Here is a 20,772-nt window from a genome sequence, read left to right on the forward strand (position 1 = left end):
CTTCATCTATCTCCCCTCCTACTCCACCTCTTCCTCCTCCTCCTCCTCCTCCCTCCACCACCACCACCACCATCCCAGCCCACGCCCCCCCTCTCCATTAGCAGATTAGATTTAGTCCCATAATGCCGCTGGGCACCATGATTTTACCGGCTCTCATTACTCCTAAATCATCTTTTCCTTCTCTCTCTCTCTTTCTCTGTCTCTCTCCCTCATCTCCTAACTATAATATGCAAACACACACTTCTACACACACACATGCTCACACACACACACACACACACACACACACGCCTCATGCCAAGGCCTGCGCACCGTAACGCGCTGAATTAGCAGCGGCGCTAGTGATTTGTGATGCTGTGTGATTGGGTGGGAGGGGAGAATTCGGTTCAATTTCTGTCCGTCCGCATCCATCCTTTTATTCCTCTCCATATATTCCCCCCGGGGCATGAATGATTTTCATATCGCAGCGCTCGACTACATCCGTTCCCGTTATACGAGGTGTTTTGGAGCAGAATTTTTTTTTTTTGTAATGAAGGAATGGCGTAATGCAGTTGAGTGACAGGTTGTTTCAGAGAGAGAGAGAGAGAGAGAGAGAGAGAGAGAGAGAGAGAGAGAGAGAGTGGTGACAAGACGGCCAGGCAGAGATGGAGAAGAACATAATAATAAATGCTGAGTTATATTTATGCATGCGTGTGAGCGAGCGAGCAGCCATTAGTTCAGAGTGTTCATCATTCCCGTTGTGTCAGCGTCTTATCGTTTATTATGGCAGCGGGGTGAGTTAGCTGTACTTTTACCCTCTGTGACAAAACTGCTGATAACCGCCGTCCATTTTAATCACGGCAGCTTCAAGCACATTTACAACGTCGAGCTGGAGACGCTGCGCTGAACGCACCGCGTATTAAATACTACGATGAGCCCAGATAATACACATTAAAACAAAATCGATATGAATGAAAGCAGAACAATTTAACAGTTATCTTTTATTGTCAAAAGGACTTTGTTCAATCAATATTTGTGAACGTGAACCGTATTTACTGCACCTTTAACTTTGCTAATCACTTAAAAACACAGATGTTAAACCCAAATAGCTTCTTTTTTTTTTTTAATCCTCCCCTTTAACCCTGATTTCACCAGGCAAATGAACTTCATCCATTTAAAGTGATTTAAATGCATTTCCTGCACCACCTGTCCTGTTTTTTCTCCTGCTGGAGAGGAACAAAAGCAGAGAATCTGGATCCACTCAATCTAATCTCTCAGCCTTAATGGGCACTGCTGCTTTTCAGACACACCCTGCAACACACACACACACACACACACACACACACACACACACACACACACACACACACACACACACACACACACACAGAGACACAAGCAGAAAAACATGTCCACATCGTATACATGGAAGCGGACATGGTTTCAGGCATGATAACATTTATTCGAGCGGTACACAAACACTGGGGTTTTCTTACAGCTAGACCCTGACAGTCTCAACGAGGATACGGAGACAGTGGAAGGCACACACACACACACACACACACACACACACACACACACACACACACACACACAAACATTTACAAACACACACTCGCATAGATCCCTCTCTTCCAGTTAGCCCTGACATTAGCCACTCGCTGTTTCTAACTGGATCATGGGGCTTACTAAAGAGATTAGGGCCTAGAGACTGCATAGCAACCATGCACACACACACACACACACACACACACACACACACACACACACACACACTCACGTTCACACAAAAGTGCTCTCCTTTTCCCTGGTTGTCTCTTTTTTATTCCTTTCTCTTTCTCCATCTCCCCAAATCTCCTCTCTCTGTATATATACACACACATATATATATATATATATATATATATATATATATATATATATATATATATATATATATATATGTATGTATCTGTCTCCCTCACACACACACACACACACACTCTCTCTCACACTCAACCAGACAGGCCCTCAGGCTAAGAAGACAGCAGCCAGTAGCCATCGTGGAGGAAAGTCTGTCAGAGGAATTAGCCCACCACTGCATGTGAAGAGAGGATGACAGTCTGCTCTGTTCACCATCACGATCACTTTATTTCACCACCAACACTCAGACAGAAACAACCGTTGTAAAAAGTCTTTTCCTTTTCCCAGCCTGTGCATTCGTCTCACTACTGTGTTACGAAACACCACAGCGTGAGTCATTGAAACGCAGTAGATTTACCTTTTAGACATGTTTAACTGCTCTGCAGGATGGGACAATACGACTTTCCTCTAACATATTACGTACTTTTGTTTGCTTGGATGAACAGCGTCTACACTTTGTTCCACACCAGAGTCTTCCTCTTTGAAGCTCTGTGCTCGTCGTTTTACGGCTAAACAAGGTTGTCAGTCGGCATTCAAGCTAATACCGTCCTTTGTCTCCATTTAGTTTCCCCGCAGTCAACCTTTAGAAAATCAATTGATGCATTTTGCACCAAAAACTGCATCCCGTCTCCTCAGAGTCATAATTAATCCGACCACGGATGACACTCAAAAAGCCTGTTCAGGATAAAGCACGTCACGAACATCCCTAACGAATTCAGATTTTGCCTCACAATTATCAAATTCATCTCAAATGACCAAGTACATCACTTTGACTTCTAACGGTGCTGTTTGACCTTGCTCGAGATATTTTGAACATACAGTCAAAATTCAAAAACATTTTACTTCTAGCGTCACCGTGCTGCTTAATTGAAGTAAAAAAGAACAATTATTAGTGAACAATATTCAGATATTCAGACAGAATAGATAATAGAGAAACTTTCTTCTGGGAAGGCGTTATGTCATCTTCGGCACACAGGAGCCTCGACTCGCTGAGCTCGGACTCACAATCCGCCCCGCACCCCACCCTCAATTGTGTTCTTCTCTCGGCATCATGAAAGTCCACACTGCTATTTGCCAAACACAGAGACAACAAAGGCTTTCTGTGTTTCTTGTTCCTCTCTTTCACACACACACACACACACACACACCACACACACACACACACACACACACACACACACACACACACACACACACACACACAGAATATGTCTCATTTCATCTCGCGCACATCCGCTCTCTGCTTGTTTCTTTCAATACTATACACTTAGACACACAAAAAACACACACACACACACACACACACACACACACACACATACACACACACACACACGCACACACTCTCTCTATCCCCAGCACCATTGAGACACCTGCACTCTTCTGTTTCTGTGCTAAAAGTTAATTGGCCCACCGGTAAAATGGCCTGCGGTAACCTTGACAACACTGACCTGCTGAGAGACGGATCAGACCTCAGAGAGAGAGACACACACACACACACACACACACACACAAGCCATGCACACAGAGAACCTTAAAGACATGCATTGTACTGAGGTTGTACTGAACACGCAGCAGACAAAGTTTAATATGGACACACACCCGAAAAACACACATATACTGTAGTGCATTCGCATGTGTGTTCATAGAAACACTCCCTGTCTGCAGCACACACACACACACACACACACACACACACACACACACACACACACACACACACACACACACACACACACACACAGCAGTCCCCTTCTTCTGTCCAATCTGCTAATTTGCGCTGGATTATTTATGGGTGCTGAGGTGCTCCCCAGATGCTTATAAAGGCAAAACGCCACAGTCAGCAGCTTTGTTCGCACCTCCTCCTTCATTCCTTCTATCCACACCTCCATCACCCGCCCCCTTTTCATCCCTCTATCTTTTACACAAACTTAACTTTCTCTTCAGCGTGTTCAACCCGTCGGCTCCCTGTCCTTCCTTCCTTCCTCCCACCTTGTCTACGCCCTCCGATGTTACCTTCCATCCTTCCTCCCTGCGGTTCCCCTCGCCCGTCACCGGCTTCATACCCGCTCCTCATTACGCCTCCTGTCGACGCTTGTCTTCCGTCTTTTCCCTCCGTCTCTCTAACAGCACATCTCTTTCAAAACACCGTCCATCTCTTGTTCCACGACGACCGACTCAGCCGTTCAGTAAAGAGTCAAACGGGTTGTTGGGTTCATCCTCGTTCTGATGGCAAAGCACCCAGGTTCTGAGGTTCTGCTGCTACACCATGTATGGACCCGCCTCACCATTGACTCTAAAGGCTTGCTAGAAGGATTTAATCAGAAACAGCATTTATTCGCTATTTATATTATTTTTTCATTTGCTCTTTCAATTCAACACCTCTTTATCCGATGTTTTTTTTTATTTTTGTTTATTTCAACGACTCTTAGAGCTTTCAGATAAGCAAGGATTGGCATATCAAATCAGAGGTTTAGACAGGGGCTCTCAAATAGCCTTATGTTGGTTAAACAATTGCCCAGAGAACAAATCCATTTAGTCAAGGAGCTTTGGCCTTTTCTCAGAATGACAATCCGCCGTTTGAATCCTCCATCAACCGCGCTGCTTCAGATCCATTCCTCACTCGGGATCATTCCTTTCACATGTGAGAATCCATTACCGGTCCGTCTCTCTGATGCAGATGTTTTCCATCCAGTTGCATTGCAGGTATTATTCCTCTTAGGTGTCAATATTGGGTGCAAACGCTCAATCAAATGTCAGTGTATGTATTTATTTATTGTTTATTTAGCCTGTGATTGTGAGGCTTTATACAAAAAAAAACCACCAACAACAGATAATTAATGTTATCATCAAAGTTGCAATGGAAATAATTAATTTGGAGTCATTTATCGTGAGCACACCCAGTTAGTGTAATGCCTGTCAATTTGACTCCAACACACACAAGCATAGATTGTAATTTTTCCACCTTTTGCACATCAAGCAACATGTATCAGTATTTTGAAGATAAGTATTAATGAAGATAAGTCTCCTCGGCTTCCTGCTCACCGACTAAGAATAAGTTCAACTTCTCACTGCATGTTTGCATCTATCTGCTGTTTTCTGTCATCAATAGTTTATGATTCTGGTAACATTTTTAAAAGATGAATGAATCACATAATTACCTGCTTTGTTATTATAGCTGATGTAGATAAGATATCCCTGCTCCTCTGGTAAAAACAACTGTTTGTGATTTTCATATTTTTATCTGAATTGAAGGAAGTTCCTTTAGCTTTCACCATCAGTAGACAAGCAGCACTTGAAAGCATCGTCTCTCGCCAAACAACAAACAGGTTTTTATTTTATTTTTTATTTTTATTTAGATACATATTATGTTTGTCTCTTCTCATGAATATATCGGAGATAAAAACATGTTTAATGTATACTGTAGCTTACTGTAACATACATACATCTCATTACTTGTAAAGCGCCCTAAAGGCCTCGTGATCGTTATGCAGTCTGCTGTGTCTCTTTTACATTTATGTTGCTAGGAAACCCCAGAATGTGTTATCTTAACACAAACCATAAACTAGGCAGTGGTTATATAGTAATAGGACAGTTTAAATGTATGAAAATAAGTTTGCCTTTTTCAAACTAAACCCCGTGAAGCGCTCAGCAACACATAAACAGCACGCGAAGCGCTTGGTCCTCATTGAAAAGAACCACAGTGAGCCGCCCGGGCTGCTAGAACGCTCTCTGTCTGATCAGGACTCAGTTCGGTTCAGTTTTATAGGACACTTTGGATCAGCTGCGGTTTGATCTAGATTGCGAAGCATGAACATATAACAGCTTGGCAGTGTCCTCTCTCTTAGATGTTCATCTGAGAAACTAAATCCGTTCCAATCAGAGAAGACAAAGAAATATCTTTGATCCGTCTCCAATCGATCTATCGGACCGTACGGTACGTTTCTATCTGTTCTCGGCTTCCTGTTAACCCACCCTTTCCTCCTCCTCCTCCTCCTCCTCCTCCTCCTCCTCCTCCTCCTCCTCCCTCCATCCATCTCCGCTCCCCGCGTCCGTCCTGACGCCGTCTCTTGATCCTTTGCCGCTGAAGTTTTATTAGCTCTATAAATGTCCTAAGAGCCTGCAATATCGCTTAGCCAAAGCACTAGACGAAAAGGAAGGACCAACAAGAGGAAAGATAGGCGGAGTAGTAATATCGCTTAGTCCCGCGGATGACAATTCAAATAAGAAAATATATTAAAACAAAATGGCGTCGGGGACATTAAAGTGAATTAGCCAATTACAAATGACCATGTGTGTGCTCCGCTGCCTTAACCTCGCCAACATTTTTTTCCCAATAGTAACTCATCTAAATTTGTTGGACGTCTTTCGGGCGCGGGGCCAGAAAAGCTTTTATATCCATAAAGGCCTATGGATCACAGAGAATTGCATTAAGCTGTCCAATTTAATTACAGTATCGACAAAACATAATAGATACTTACAGCCTCACGGAGAGCGATGGGCAGAGGAGGGGGGAGGAGCATGGGAGAGAGAGAGAGAGAGAGAGAGAGAGAGAGAGAGAGAGGGAGAGAGAGAGAAACTGAAAAGTGCAGACAATGTCCATTTATAATGCTGATGCAGTGTGTGTGTATCAAAGGAGGCGTTTGAGGAATGTGTGTGTGTGTGTGTGTGTGTGTGTGTGTGTGTGCGCAGGTGTGTGTGTGTGTGTGTGTGTGGGTGTGCGCAGGTGTGTGTGTGTGTGTGGGTGTGCGTCTCTAACGAAGGATTTGCAAGGGCCCATGAGAGCTTTTGAGGACGCTTAGTTTGATTTAGATGCTACAGCTCCCTGATGGCTGTTTCACACACACACACACACACACACACACACACACACACACACACACACACACACACACACACACACAGCACTCTACCGTCCACGCACACACACACACGCTCAATCTTACACAATGTCACTCGTTTACACACACACCTGTCCACGCGCACACACACACACACACACACACACACACTGATACAACACACACACACACACACACACACTTAGTTGGATCAGTGTAATGGAGTGAGTTAGGAGAGTGGCTGTCCTGTACCGTTCCGTCCCAGCCAGCCCGAGCTGTCATCCTCCCGTCCACCATGATCAATAGAGGGGGGGCAATATTTTTATTCATAAAGCGCCCACTTAATTAAATCATAGGGAGTGGAGCGGGGGGGGGGGGGGGATAGGGGAGGAGGACGGATGAGGCGGGGGTTACAAGACGAAGCAAGGGCACCAAGTCAAAAGACTGATGAAGAATTACAAAGACTGGAGAGAGAAAGGCAAAAAAAAAAAAAAGAGGGGGAGAAATATGGAAGGAAGAGCCTTGTGTGTGACCTCCATTACTCTGGTTCTCCAGGATATAGAGGACAGACGTGGAGGCAATACGTGTCTGATTGGAAGTACTTTTTTTTGCAGCAACATTCTCCAGAAAGAAATGACTTTTATTTTGTTATTTAAGGAGCGAGCTTTCAGGAAACACGTGCAGCTTTTTAAAGAAGCACGTGTGAAACACTGTCCTCTTCAAGGAGAGGATTCAAACAAGAACAAAAGGAAAAAAAACAGCCAGCAGATAGAAAGCACTACAGTCCATGGAGATTCAGCAGTTTGGAGCCCAAATCAATAAAAAAAAAAAAAAAAACTGGCAACAAGAAATTTACTTTAAGCTGTAAAACTTTAAAATATCAAAAAAAGTCCGACCCACACTGCAGTCCTACTGTCTGCGATTCACTGCCAGCATGTTGGATATTATACACCCCCCCCCCCCCCCCCCCCCCCCCCCCAACAGTTTGTTGGCGCAAGTCAGAATCACTCAAGTCAGAATCACTCAAGTGAAGTAACTCTGCAGCCAAGACGAGGAGGCTGTGGTTGTGATGGGAAGGTTCCAGTTGTGAATGCATGGAGCTATATGTCTCTGGCATTCCCAAAAGGCAGCGTTTATACTCCATAAAAAAAAAAGTAATATTAACAGTGTACAAAGCCTTCATGTGAGTTATTTCCATTGCAACAGCAGACCTCCTGCTTTACTGTAATACACATATATATATATATATATATATATATATATATATATATATATATATATATATATACTCACTGTGCCGTTACTAGTACTACCTAATAGATAGTAATCTGGGAAAATACATCTACCTATCTGTGGACTGTTATGGTTTTTATTCCCATGCAATGTGGCAAAAAGTGAGAGTCTTATTAGCAGTATCTTATTTATTTATTTATTTGAGTTATTGTGCTTCTACAGCAACACGAGTAGGTGAGATGTAAACCATCTGCTATCTCTCCATGCACATGGATTATGACTTAAAGGCAGCACTCACAGTTAGTAAAAAGTGGTTTAAAGGACACTTTAATCATTCCAAAGGTTACAGATAGCAGAGGATATTTAAATTAGTATAACATCGCAGGCCGTACGCTGCGCTGTAATATCTGTTGCATGACTTTGGTCGTACCCTACAGCAGAGGGCCTTAAAAAACAAGAGGAATATGAGCTAGCCAGCAGTCGATATTTATTACTCTCTTTATGGAACAATATTAAATGCAGTTACAGCCCCCAAGGGAGAGGAAAAAGAGACGGACCGAGAGAGAGGGAGAGAGAGAGAGAGAGAGAGAGGGAGAGAGAGGGAGAGATAGAGAGATAGCGGGAGGGGTGGAATAAGAAAGTGAGCGAAGAAGAACAAGAAGAGAGAGAGACAAGGAGAAGAGAAGTGAGAGGCTCGAAACCATTGAAGGTCTCTCAGGTTTCAAAAAAAGAATTTCTGTCTTCCTTCTCTATCCCTTTTCTTCCTCTCCCTCAATCCCCCCCCCCCCCCCCGCTCCTCTTCTCTCTCTTCTTCATCTCCACCTTGGAGCCCAGCCAAGGGTCATCCCTCGTTCTTTCTTCCACCACAGTCGCTCTTCTTTTAATAAAAGACACACGCAAAGATGCACGCATTGCCGGCCGTCCATTCTAACCTGACACAAGGACGCACACCTTTGCCTCAGCCCTCCTCGTCTCCTCCGTCTGACTGAGACCTCCCGTGACGCCGTGTCCCCCCCCCCCCCCCCCCCCCCCCCCTCGCAGGTTTAATGGTCCAGAGTGGCCCTGGCTCATATGTGGACAAGCCTGCGGGCGGATCCGTCTAATATCTGGTGTCTACTGTTACACACAAAAAGTGTAGGGTGAGATATCGCCTGGGAGAAAAGTCCATTTGGTCTGTGTTTGTGATTGAGAGTAAAAAAACAATAGATGTGTGTGTGTGTGTGTGTGTGTGTGTGCACTTTTTTATGTTTTTGTTTATGCATACATCAGTATCTGAGGAGACACTGTTCAGCATTGTGTGTGTGTGTGTGTGTGTGTGTGTCTGTGTGTGTGTGTGTGTGTTAAAGGGTTAACAGTAATATCCGAAGTGGCAAAGGGTGACCTGGCGAGTGTTATTATTCTCCTCCCATGAATAATGGAACTTAATATGAAGGAGGTGATCGCTGGGAGCACATACACACACACACACACACACACACACACACACACACACCCAACACGACCACCAGCGTCACCACCCCCGACACGAAGAGGATCTTGCTGTCATCCTCAATCCCTCCAGACTTCTAGGGGCCGCTGAGAGTCAGCGCGCCCAGAGAGGAGAGGCCTTGGCTGGGGAAACAGTGAACCGAGGGTGGGGGGTCCGTGTGGTGAAAGGGGAAGGTCTGGAAGACATTTGGTCAAAATTCAATCAATTATACAGTACTTGGGGAAGCCATGGTAAGCGAGGAATGGGTAATGGAAGACCACGTTTTCTTCTTCTGCTGCTGTTCCATTGTTCCGATTCTATTTTTCTTCCTGCACCCAGGAATACTAAACATAGCTGACCTGAACTTTTGTGAACTTTTGCGTCGTTTGTCTCCATCCAGTAGTCGAGATTCCCCCGATTCCTCACAAGATATGCAGTTGTTTTCATAATCAGTACCGCTATAATTTACGGAATTTGTCATCCTAATAGAACTGATGTATAATTCAAACAGCCATCCGTCTCTTTAATAGAATTTTTAAGAGATTAATTGCCCCGCTGCTTCAAAACGCTGTGGCAACAGAGGAGGACCAAAAAAAAAAAAGTGAAATCCAATAATTGAAATGTGGGAGTAGATTTCTAGACTGGTGTACAAACCATCCAGCTATCCAAATGAGCCGTGTGTGTGTGTGTGTGTGTGTGTGTGTGTGTGTGTGTGTGTGTGTGTGTGTGTGTGTGTGTGTGTGTGTGTGTGTGTGTGTGTGTGGTGAGTCTATCAGCGACTGTCCTTTTCAAGGACCACGGGCCAATCTGCTGCTGCTGATAGGCTTCGCTCTACTTAAAGGTCGGCAGGTATGACTCACGGAGAGAGAGACAAGAGGACGGCGGCTGTTTACATGAAAGTGTACCGTGGCTCCGGATGTTGAATGTGTTCAGACGCAAAACAATACATTATGATACAATACGGAGATATTTCCAATACCTGCCGGTACAAAGGGTCGTATCAAAGCTGACCCAAATACACAGCCGCACCTTAAAGGCACTGAAACCTTAGCTTCTCAATCAGGTTCTTATTATGAGTGAATTTTGAATATTTTTAGTAATGTCACAGAACACATTGGTGTATTTTCTGTTTTGTCAACATCATACATTTTAAGTAAATATACATAAAGTTGGTTTCCCCATTCTTTTACTTTGGTTGTTGCACATTTAGTAATGAATATTTAATTCTAAAGGGAAATACTTTGTTTTTAAGAAACTTGAATGCTTTTGCTGTTCAGGATTCACGTGCAGTGACTTCATGATGATGACATTTCTTTGTCTCTCTGTCTCTGGTGACGGAGGTGGTAAAAACAGTCACTGAGTTCAGCGTGTTTTGGAGTCAAAGTCTTCACGTTTTTCACATTTCTGTGACTTCCTGTTCTGCCAGTGGCCACCAGAATTATTTTCTTTGAAACAAATGTGTTTCGAGCTGATGAGACCTTTTTGTATTTGTGAATATTCTCCTACTGCATCTTTAAACAACCGCTACAAACAGACAGACACGTACTTTATTCAACTATAAACCCGTTTCAGGGACGGCACACATCCATCTCCTCGCACACTCGTTGAACGCTCGCACACTCGCTCAAATCGAATCGTCTTTTTTTTTTTTTTTTTTCTCGTTTCCAATAAAATGTTGTCCATCTGTTGTTTACACCTCCCAAAATGTCACCCAAAGCATTTCCATAACCCTAAAACCAATCGCACAAATGGACAACCAGTAACCCACCGTATGAAGAAAACTCAATTCAAGCCTTGTGACATATGAGGTTTATGACGGCGGGCTAAACGGTGGACTCGCCGAGCTAGTGTCAGTCACTCAGCTGGAGTCATAAAGACAGACACAGAGACACACACACAGTCTCATAATGGCTTTTATTTGACTTGGATGGCTTTCCTTCTGTTAGAGGCAATAACAAATAAATATCATCGTGGGTAAACAAAACAATAAAAGATTTATTAGCCATGCAGCTCCTCTGAAATATGACTTTTTAATGTTTTGTTTTTTTATTTATCTTGTCCTCCTTCTCATGCTTTCCTTCTTGTTTTCACTCCGTTTGTCGGCAGCGCACAGAGGGCAGGGCGGTGTAAGAGATGCAAATGATGGAGAAACAGAAAGATAGATTTATGGATATAGTTCAGCTGGTTAGATAGACGGAGACAATAGATGGCTAATGGAGAAGAAAAGGAGCGCAAGAGTGATAACAGCTCTGCTTTTTATCTGTTTCCCATTTTCTCTGTCAATGTCAACATGGGAGAAACAAGGGAAAAAAGAAAGAAAGAAAGAATAAAATCTGATCCCAAAAAAGTGTCAAAACCTTCTAAACAAAACAGTGTAAACACGAGGAATATTTCCGGCTGTGCTGCACATTAAAACATCATAACACCAGTCCTGTCTGTCGAACGTTTGCCCTCTTCTCGTGCTCCTTTTCGTCGCCGCCATCGCTGAGCAAAATTGCACATAAAAGCACATTATTTTCTTTTCCTAAGGAGTAGACGATGCCAGGCGCATACTTTGCCCATCAAACGGGGGACCGCTCGTCTCTTGTCAAACAAAAGCAATGAGCGAGAAAACACAGCGCTGAAAGGGAAACGTTGAAAAACGATGAAACCTTGTTAGTTTGTGGAAATTAGTTTTCTGTTTTCCGAGCACGGCTCGCCAATTAACATTCACGGCCCTAATAAAAGTTGATTGGCTCTGGAATAACGCACAAGCAATCTTCCTCCTGTGTACGTGACTGTAAATTAGGCGGCGTAAGCATATACAGTATGTGTGTGAGGGTTTATACATGTGTGTGTGTGTGTTTATTCCAAGGTAATCTGTGTGTGTGTGTGTGTGTGTGTGTGTGTGATTCTGTCTGTGGAAATTGACCAATGAGAGGCTTTGTTTCTTAACTGCGTGACAGGAAAATGTTATGAATATGGTTAGTACATAATTACCTTTCTCCACAGCGAGGATGGTTGATTTCTGTGTGTGTGTGTGTGTGTGTGTTTGTGCATATATGTGTGTGCGTGTGTGTCAAGGTCAAATAGAGCAGTCCAGACTGTGTTCAGTTGTGATTATCAGTGTGTGTGTGTGTGTGTGTGTGTGTGTGTGTGTGTGTGTGTGTGTGTGTGTGGACTGTCTAACATGCATGGTCATGTGTTTCTGTGTGCTGATTGGCTTCGTGAGCACATGTGTGTTCAGTATAGAGTGTGTGTGTGTGTGTGTGTGTGTGTGTGTGTGTGTGTGTGTGTGTGTGTTTTGAACTCAGGCCTGACTGGCAGGAGCGTAGGGTGATTAGCTCGTCTGATATTTCATACCTCTCTGATTACATTGTGTCTTCTGAACGCGGTCTGCCTGCCCCCCCCCCCCCCCCCCCCCCCCCCTCCCGACAAACAACACTAACAGAGTTAAAGCCCGGCTGTTGTGTCATGTCAGAAATCATTTGACTCATATCGGGATTCATTACGGAGCAAAGAGGAAAGAAACAAAGTTAGCGGCCTGTTGTATGTGCTGCCATTTGCATTGTGTGTTTAAAGAGAAGGAGGAACAACCTGATGGAGAAGAGAATACATATATATATATTTGCATTAAAGAAATATGCAAAACACACACATTCAACGGACACACACACACACAGACACACACACACACACTGGTCTTTTATTCTGATTCTCTCTTCCTCTCTCCTCGTTCTGTCCCCGCCACTGCCTCTCCATTAATCAGACACACACACACTCTCGTATGCGCACACACACTTCACTTCAAGGCAGGAGATGGACTCGTGCCAGCAGCATTTCTCATAGTTCCTTTTGTCTTTGAAGCTCTTTGGACCAAATTGTTCCACTGATCATGAATGTCATATATCACCCTCCTCCTCCCTTTCTCTCCATCTCTTCTGCCTCTTGTGCCTTTGTACTGTAATTGTGTGTGTGTGTGTGTGTGTGTGTGTGTGTGTGTGTGTGTGTGTGTGTGTGTGTGCGTGTGTGCACTTGTGGTATAGATCAAATGTTTGTGGTTTTGTTTATCATTTGACTCCATATATCTGTCTGTGAGTGCTCAGAATACCTCAACTAATGTCCTCTCTCTCTCTCTGTCTCTCTCTCTCTCTCTGTCTCTCTCTCTCTGTCTCTCTCTCTCTCCCTCTCTCCAGAGACCTCAGCGAGAACCAGATTCAGGCGGTTCCGAGGAAAGCTTTCAGAGGAATCACAAGTGTCAAGAACCTGTAAGCACAATCACTTCCTCTTCCTTTTCGACGTTCCTTTCCTCCGTACTCTCCAGCCTCATCCATCTTATTTTCCCCGCGCCTCATTGTGATATTGAGCCCTATCTTTTTTTTTATTATTATTATCTCGCAAAAAGAAAAGTAGATCCCAATTGCTGCTGCATTTCATTTTACTATTTCCTTTTCAACCCCTGAATTCTCAGCCGGCGGCTCAGTTAGCACAAACTCATCCAGGGCAAACATCATCTAGAGGCTCCTGTAAGTGTGTGTTACACCGTCACACACTGTGGAGTAAGTACTCTTCCAACACTTGAAGCTATGTGAGGAGGGGAACCGTATCTTAGGAACATGAAGATAACCTTTATCCACGCTGTGCATATTTTAGATTCCATCCTCGAGGAATGCATCAAATCATATTTCTGAATCACAAATTTGGTTTGGATTAGTTTCACATGTGTCGGTTATTTCCTGCACCTTCTGACTCCTTTTTTTTAGCATTCCGCTTTTCATGACGTCTACCGCTCTTCCTCCCATCCCCCCCCCCCCCGTTTTCTCATCTTCGTCTCCCTCACCTCTCTTCCTGTCCAGAGAGTTTTTGTCCTCACGTCAAGCGCTCAATACCCCCCCCCCACCCCCCCTGTCATTTATTCATGACATCCTAATCACCAATAGTGTGATCAATACGCTGCCGGATCAATGCCTCTCATCAATAATGGCTGATCAATCTGGCCTGATGCTGCATAGGAAACTACGAGAAGGTCTCTTGGGGGTAAACAATGTCCTCAACGTGTGAGAGTTCGATACAGGGTGAGATAGAAATAGAATAGGATAGAACTCTATGGGACTATAAAACTAGATGATGCTGAAAAAACAGCAAATCTTTGCTGTGTAAATTAAAGTCTGCGGCTGTGTTTTATCAGTCATATCGGAGCATAATAACTACAAGATGCAAAAAGATAATAGCCCATCCTTCTCGATGTGGCACGAGTCTTATTCCCCTCCTAGAGCTGCTGACCGACAGAAAACAAACACATAAACAATACGCTTTGGCTAAATGAGATAGACAATAAAAGAGGGGGAGATGACTGAGATCTCCATATGCAGATTGTCTTTGGTAAGGATTCCATTGCAATGCGAGCAAATCATAATAACCTCTCTTTTTTTTTTAACATAATGCAATGTGTGGGATGCCTGCATGTGCATTGGGTAAATAGAATGAATCATCATTGCAATCATTGATGCAAAGACGGGTCATAATTCATTTATGCCAATGAAGATCATGAAACATGACTGAAAGCCCCCGAACAGCTACAGAATAGAAGTCGTGGTGAAACTGTTTTATCAGCTGTAGTTCTCTTTAACTGGGCAAACTCCATCTGCTGATGGTTGTTCTGCTGAATGATCGACCGCATTCAGATCTATACGGCTTTGTAAAGCTGACAAGTACCGCTAATTGGCACACAACAGTGGTCGTAGTGTTCGTTACTAAGTTCCTTAGACTTATAGATTAGTTAAATAGTCTTTTTTCCACACGTGCTGTTTTTATGTTATTTTGTACATAAATCAAATTATCCTTACATAGGTAGTTACTGCAGATAGATTTATTACCAACAGAAAAAGCCCTGCTAAGCTAAGCTAAGCTAAGCTAAGCTAAGCTAAGCAATCACAGAGACAACTAGAAAAGTGATCGAATGAACACAAACCCCAATCGAGCCGCGTCTAAACCGCGACCGCATTAGACGCGTTTTTTCACTTGCATGTCGCCAGATTCACTCTTTGCTTCTAATCCATGCAGCTGTCTGCATCGGCTCTGTGCAGCTAAACCGCAGCTCACCGTGTAGAACATGTCGACTGTTCACCGCTTCCTCTAAACGGAAACCGTCAGTTTCCGGCTGTGTTTCCTTTTTTGTTAGCCGTTAGCTCGTTAAGCTGCATTAGCCCCGTTAGCTGTTAGCTTTGTCAGCCAAACCCGGAACGAGAGTAGAGTCCTAACTGAAGTAGGTTGTGAATCCCTTCCCGCCCTTATCGGCCAGTTAAGAGTCGTGAGGAGTCAGCGGTCAATGATGGAATGAAACGCTCAATAAAATACGTTTTTAAAAAGTGTGAATCACTGCAACCATGAGAGCTCCTTGAGCATACGGTCATAAATTGAGCACAAAAAAATATTGGGCTGATGGGGTTCAGCAGTATGCTAAGATGAAGCGCAGACAGACGCAGAGATGCACACTCACTTAGACGACCTAATACACAATCTCCTGGCAGAGATAATTATAGAAAGCACTTGAATTTATTTCCAGTACAGCCGTATAATCACCTTAAAATGTGAATTAATGTGTCCTTGAATTGTCACGATATATGTGTTTCCAGCTCTTTTTCATTGGGCAATCTGTGAATTGATTAATATGCGTCTTGCTACAGATCAGTAATTCAGAGTCGGGCGACAGCCAAATGTGCCCCTCTGCTTAGTTTCCTCTCCCAAGTGTGATGTAAGTTCAATATGGCCGCCAAAGTCCACAGGAGAGTATTACTCTTAAGTTAAATGGGCCTGAAAGTGCCTGCATGCTGTACCCTGTACTGCTGCGTGTGTGTGTGTGTGTGTGTGTGTGTGTGTGGCTGGGCTCCAAACCGTTTGAGTTGAGGTTGGCCTCCGATCATCTGATCCACTCTCCCTCCTCACGTCAGACACAATCCAAACTAAACACTAAACAAAGTATTTCACAACTGTTTGAAGTTGCGGTGCCAGAAAACTGCAGAGCAAATCACATCTTAGTGTTGCAACCTTGCATGTATTTAACCTGTTTTCATCCAGGGTACGTTTGCTGAGCAGGCGAGCTCTTTATCGGTGTGTCACATTCGCACACGTTTACACCTGAGAGCCGCCCGGACACACCCGCAGCCTCCTACAGTCGCCCCACTGAGCGGCTCCGAGTTTCGAGACTTTGCAGATTGGATGTATTCCCCTTCCTGCCCTTACGGCACCTTTTTATCACCAGGCTCTGTTCTGACACGGGTCTCCACTTTCTGCCAGCTCTATAAAGTTGCGTCACTCAAGTTTGATGGTAAAAGTGTCTCTTCTGCCGTTAAAATGTTTTGCGCTAAATTGCTTTCGACCTACAAAGTGAATCATTTTTGCCTTTTTTTCTGCCAAAATTAGGGGTGACTCGGGCATATGAAGGTAATTCTTTTCGCGCTCCTCCTTCTTTTTTTTACGTTTTAACGCACCTCCAACATCCTCCTCCTCCTCCTCCTCTTCCCTGTTCTCCTCATCTTTCCAACACTTTCTCCTCGTCCTTCCTTCTTCCCTCCATGTTTTCCTTCCCCGCTCAAATCGCATCGCCTTTCCCTTTCCTCCTTTTTTATGTCCTCCATCGCTTTCTGCTCTCTTCCTTCATCTGTCACCACATCTTTATCCTCTGTTCCATCTTTCCTCTCCCATCATCCATTATTCTTCCTCTTGTTTCCCTCACCCCATCACTGTCTGTCAATCGTTTGTCTCTTCTGCCTCTTTGTCTTTTGTTTATCTTTTAATTCCCTTGTCTTTTTTTTCCTCAATCCTTTCTTTTTTCTGCTCTCCATCCATTCCTCCTCACTTTTTTCATCATCCCTCCATTTCCAGCTCACTCTCTCTCTCTCTCTCCCACTTTTTCCTCACTATTTTCCTCTTCTTCCTTTCTCCCCCTCTTCCCCTCCATCCCTCCGTCCCTCCCTCCATTAGACAAGGTGACTCCTGCAGTAAAAGGCTCCAACCCTCCATTATGCCACAGAGTGAAAAAACCTTCATGACATTCTGTCCCTGGTGGACACAGCATTGATTTTCTCGTGTGTCTCTCTCCCCCTCTCACTTTATCTCTCTTCCCCTCCCTCTGTCTCTCTCACTTGCTCCGAATCTACGTCTCTCGCCCTTTCTGTCTCTCTCGCTCTGTTTCTCAGAAGGTACGGTCTCTATCCCTCTCTCTCTCTTGGTTGTTCTCTTTCATGCTGCCTGGTGGCTAGCATTTATTGCACTTTTTTCTCACACACACACACACACACACACACACACACACACACACACACACACACACACACACCTGTGCGACCCTGCTATCAGATTGACTGCTTTGCTGAAACTGCCAAGAATCTGGCAAATATGATTACTGTGGTCTTCTGCTAACCTAAGGAGACAGCTATATGCCATACATCTGTGTGTAGCTGTTTGCTTGTGTACATGTGTGCTCCCCTATACATTGTGCTGACTGCTGGTCCTGTCGTCCCCCTAAACTCGACCTGTCAGTCAAACCACGGATGATGAAGGTAAAAGCTCAGTTAGAATGGTTAGGCAGCGCTGTGCCAACATTCCTGTAATAGGCTCTGCGTTTGAATGTTTTTGCACGTCATATTCTAGACGCTCATCTTCTTGTACCTCAGCTTATCTAATCCGATTTCCTATGATCTAATCGTGTCTTGTCATATCTAGTCTTGTCTGGTTGTCCGGTCATTATGTTAACCACACCAGTGAATGTCCAACAGTGATGGTCCTTTGGCATCTCTGCTCATAACGAAAGTCAGGATGCAGCGCGGAAGAAATTCTGATTCCTTCTGAGAAAGAACAAGAGGCCACAGAATCAGACTTTTTATCGAGTGTAATCGCTGGTGGGCAAGTTCCCTCTGTGCACACATGAAGTGACAAATCAAAAATTAAGAGAGAAATGCAAAAGTAGTCTCCATCCACAGAAAATGAACTCCTCCGCCACGAGACTAAAAGAAGAATCCATGTGTGGGCAGAGTGCTGAAGTGAAATGATTTCTGAGTATTTAAATTATCCCAACTTTTACTGCCTTTTTGATCCACAAGCATTGATTTGTTGTAAAAACCTATTCATTAGAAGAACTCTCAGTTAACTCGCAATGCTTGACTTATATGTCTCTGTGACCGACGACCGCTAGCGCTCCAGCTAACGAGCTACATGCCAGCGGTGTGAAACCGTAACTGAACCGGATTGTGTTTTCCTCAAAGATATGAAAGATTTCCTTGAAAACGTGTTCTGTCGAAAAAAGAGACTTTCTCTCAGTTTAATATCGCTGTGAGCAGAATGTTCGACAATAATTTTCCTGAAGACATCGGTGAGCTCATTAGAACAGGATTAAAGAAATCAAACGGCTCTTTTCACGTGGTGCAAAGACTCGTGTGTGTGTCTGGTGTCAAAACTCATTCAATTCCCTCGGGGGTGCAATTTGAGGCAATTTGAGGAAAGCGGTTTTGCGAACATAAAATCAAGACAAACAATCAATTCACACATTTTAAACATGCTAAATATATTCACATAAAGAGAAGTAGAAGCAGCAATCAAAAAGTGGTGCGCAATCACCACGGGTTAGCATGGTTAGCATGGTTAGCATGGTTAGCACGTCAGGAGCTGGGTTCGCATGGCGCTCTCAAACACGTGGACGGTGTCTTCAGGAGACGACCTTAGGCTACAGTATTCAGTTGCTACTTTCTGCTCACAGTGAGGAGAGACAAATGTGATCAACCGCAGATGCCGTGTGTGTGTGAGTGTGTGTGTGTGAGTGTGTGTGTGTGTGTGTGTGTACAGTTGTAGTCACGCTTAAATCGCAACATGTGTGAGTCGGTCATGCTGGGAGGCTTATAGCTGTGTAGCTGGCTCACAGAGGAGCAATGGACGCCTCGGATGAGATGCGGCTGTTTCACATGCCCTGACATTACACCTCAGTGCCCACACACACACGCTTTCTTTTTTATCTTCTGTAGCCATCACGTTCTCATATTCTACCTTGTTTTTCCATCTGCCTGCCTTCTTGCTCTGCCCACTTTTTTATTGTGATAAAATTGTAATTCATTTTTCCCCACTGGGTCCACCCATGCCCAAACATCTCCACACACTTCTAGCACCTCCAGGGGGTTTAGACGAATGTGTCCGGGCTATGTAATATGTAATCCCTTCCAACAATACAACCTTACTGTGTCAGTATCGGTGTAATCTAAAAACAAAAGAACCAACCCCATGGCTTTGCTTCTTTACCTTTCTCCTTCCTGTCATCCTCTCCTTTCTCTTCTCCCTCGTAAAACGCCTCCACACTTCACGCTTCCCTACCCACAATGCAGTGCAGGGTGGCCGTTTGTTTGAATTATGACTACAGCGCCTCCGAGAGAGGTGAGAACATTGTGTCGGCTGCGTGCACACACACACACACACACACACACACACACACACACACACACACACACACGCACCGCGCGCGCACACAGACAAGTTTCTTACCTGCACTGTTGTGTGTCTCTGTCATTGCAGATGTTTTCCTTCAGTTCTTTTTATGTTTACCGCAATTCCAACAATGGACAGCTACAGCCAGACATATATCTAGCAGGAGTGTGTTTGAAAATGTAGAGAACAGATTAAAAAAATGGCCGTCCTTTTGAGGGCAGAGCATCTTCAAATGAAGGTGACACCAGGAGGGATAATGCACACACACACACACACACACACACACACACACACACACACACACACACACACACACACACACACACTTCACTGTATCATTTCTTCCCAAATCAAGCATTCAGAGCCCTGCACCAATATGAAACAAGTGGAGAGGAAGAACAACAAAGACATGATGAAATTCTTTACTCAGATTTCCATCATTCTTTGCCCTACACCAACCCCCCCCCCCCCCCCCCCCAAAGCACTTCCTTAAATGGCAGGATGTGGCTGATTAATTTAAGGTCGTGACCAACCGAGACAGGAGGGAGAAAATGTCAATAGCTGTGTCTGAATTCTAACTCATTCAGCAAGACAGGATGCCTCGAACAGTTACATTTTTCATTTCATTTTTCATTTAATTTGAGATTCCGTTTTGATTTAGAATTTCGCTTAAACCAACATTACATTACGGTCATTTATCAGACGCTTTTATCCAAAGCGACTTACAATTCAGTATCTATCGACACACCGTAGACGCAGCTACGGCAGACATTCTGGGGTTAAGTGTCTTGCTCAAGGACACATTGACACGAGACTAGTAGAGCAGGAGCCGGGGATCGAACCGCCGACCCCCTGCTCTCCACTTAGCCACGGTCACCCCCCATACATACAGTAAAACAC

At 44.2% G+C, this 20,772-nt stretch overlaps 1 protein-coding gene across 1 annotated transcript in view; it reads left to right on the top strand.

Moving 5' to 3' along the window:
• The window catches only part of LOC137869512 (slit homolog 3 protein-like), a gene marked incomplete at its 3' end in the record, with an annotated part of 182,193 nt that overhangs the window by 83,140 nt on the left and 78,281 nt on the right, over positions 1-20,772 (top strand). Inside the window, 1 exon segment of the mRNA XM_068706927.1 lies at positions 13,599-13,670. Within this exon segment, the coding sequence (XP_068563028.1) occupies positions 13,599-13,670 (72 nt within the window).

The sequence above is a fragment of the Cebidichthys violaceus genome, unplaced genomic scaffold (assembly GCF_023349555.1).
Source record: "Cebidichthys violaceus isolate CVI_PGR_0920_01 unplaced genomic scaffold, fCebVio1.0.p SCAF_124, whole genome shotgun sequence".
Classification (NCBI taxonomy): Eukaryota; Metazoa; Chordata; class Actinopteri; order Perciformes; family Stichaeidae; genus Cebidichthys; species Cebidichthys violaceus.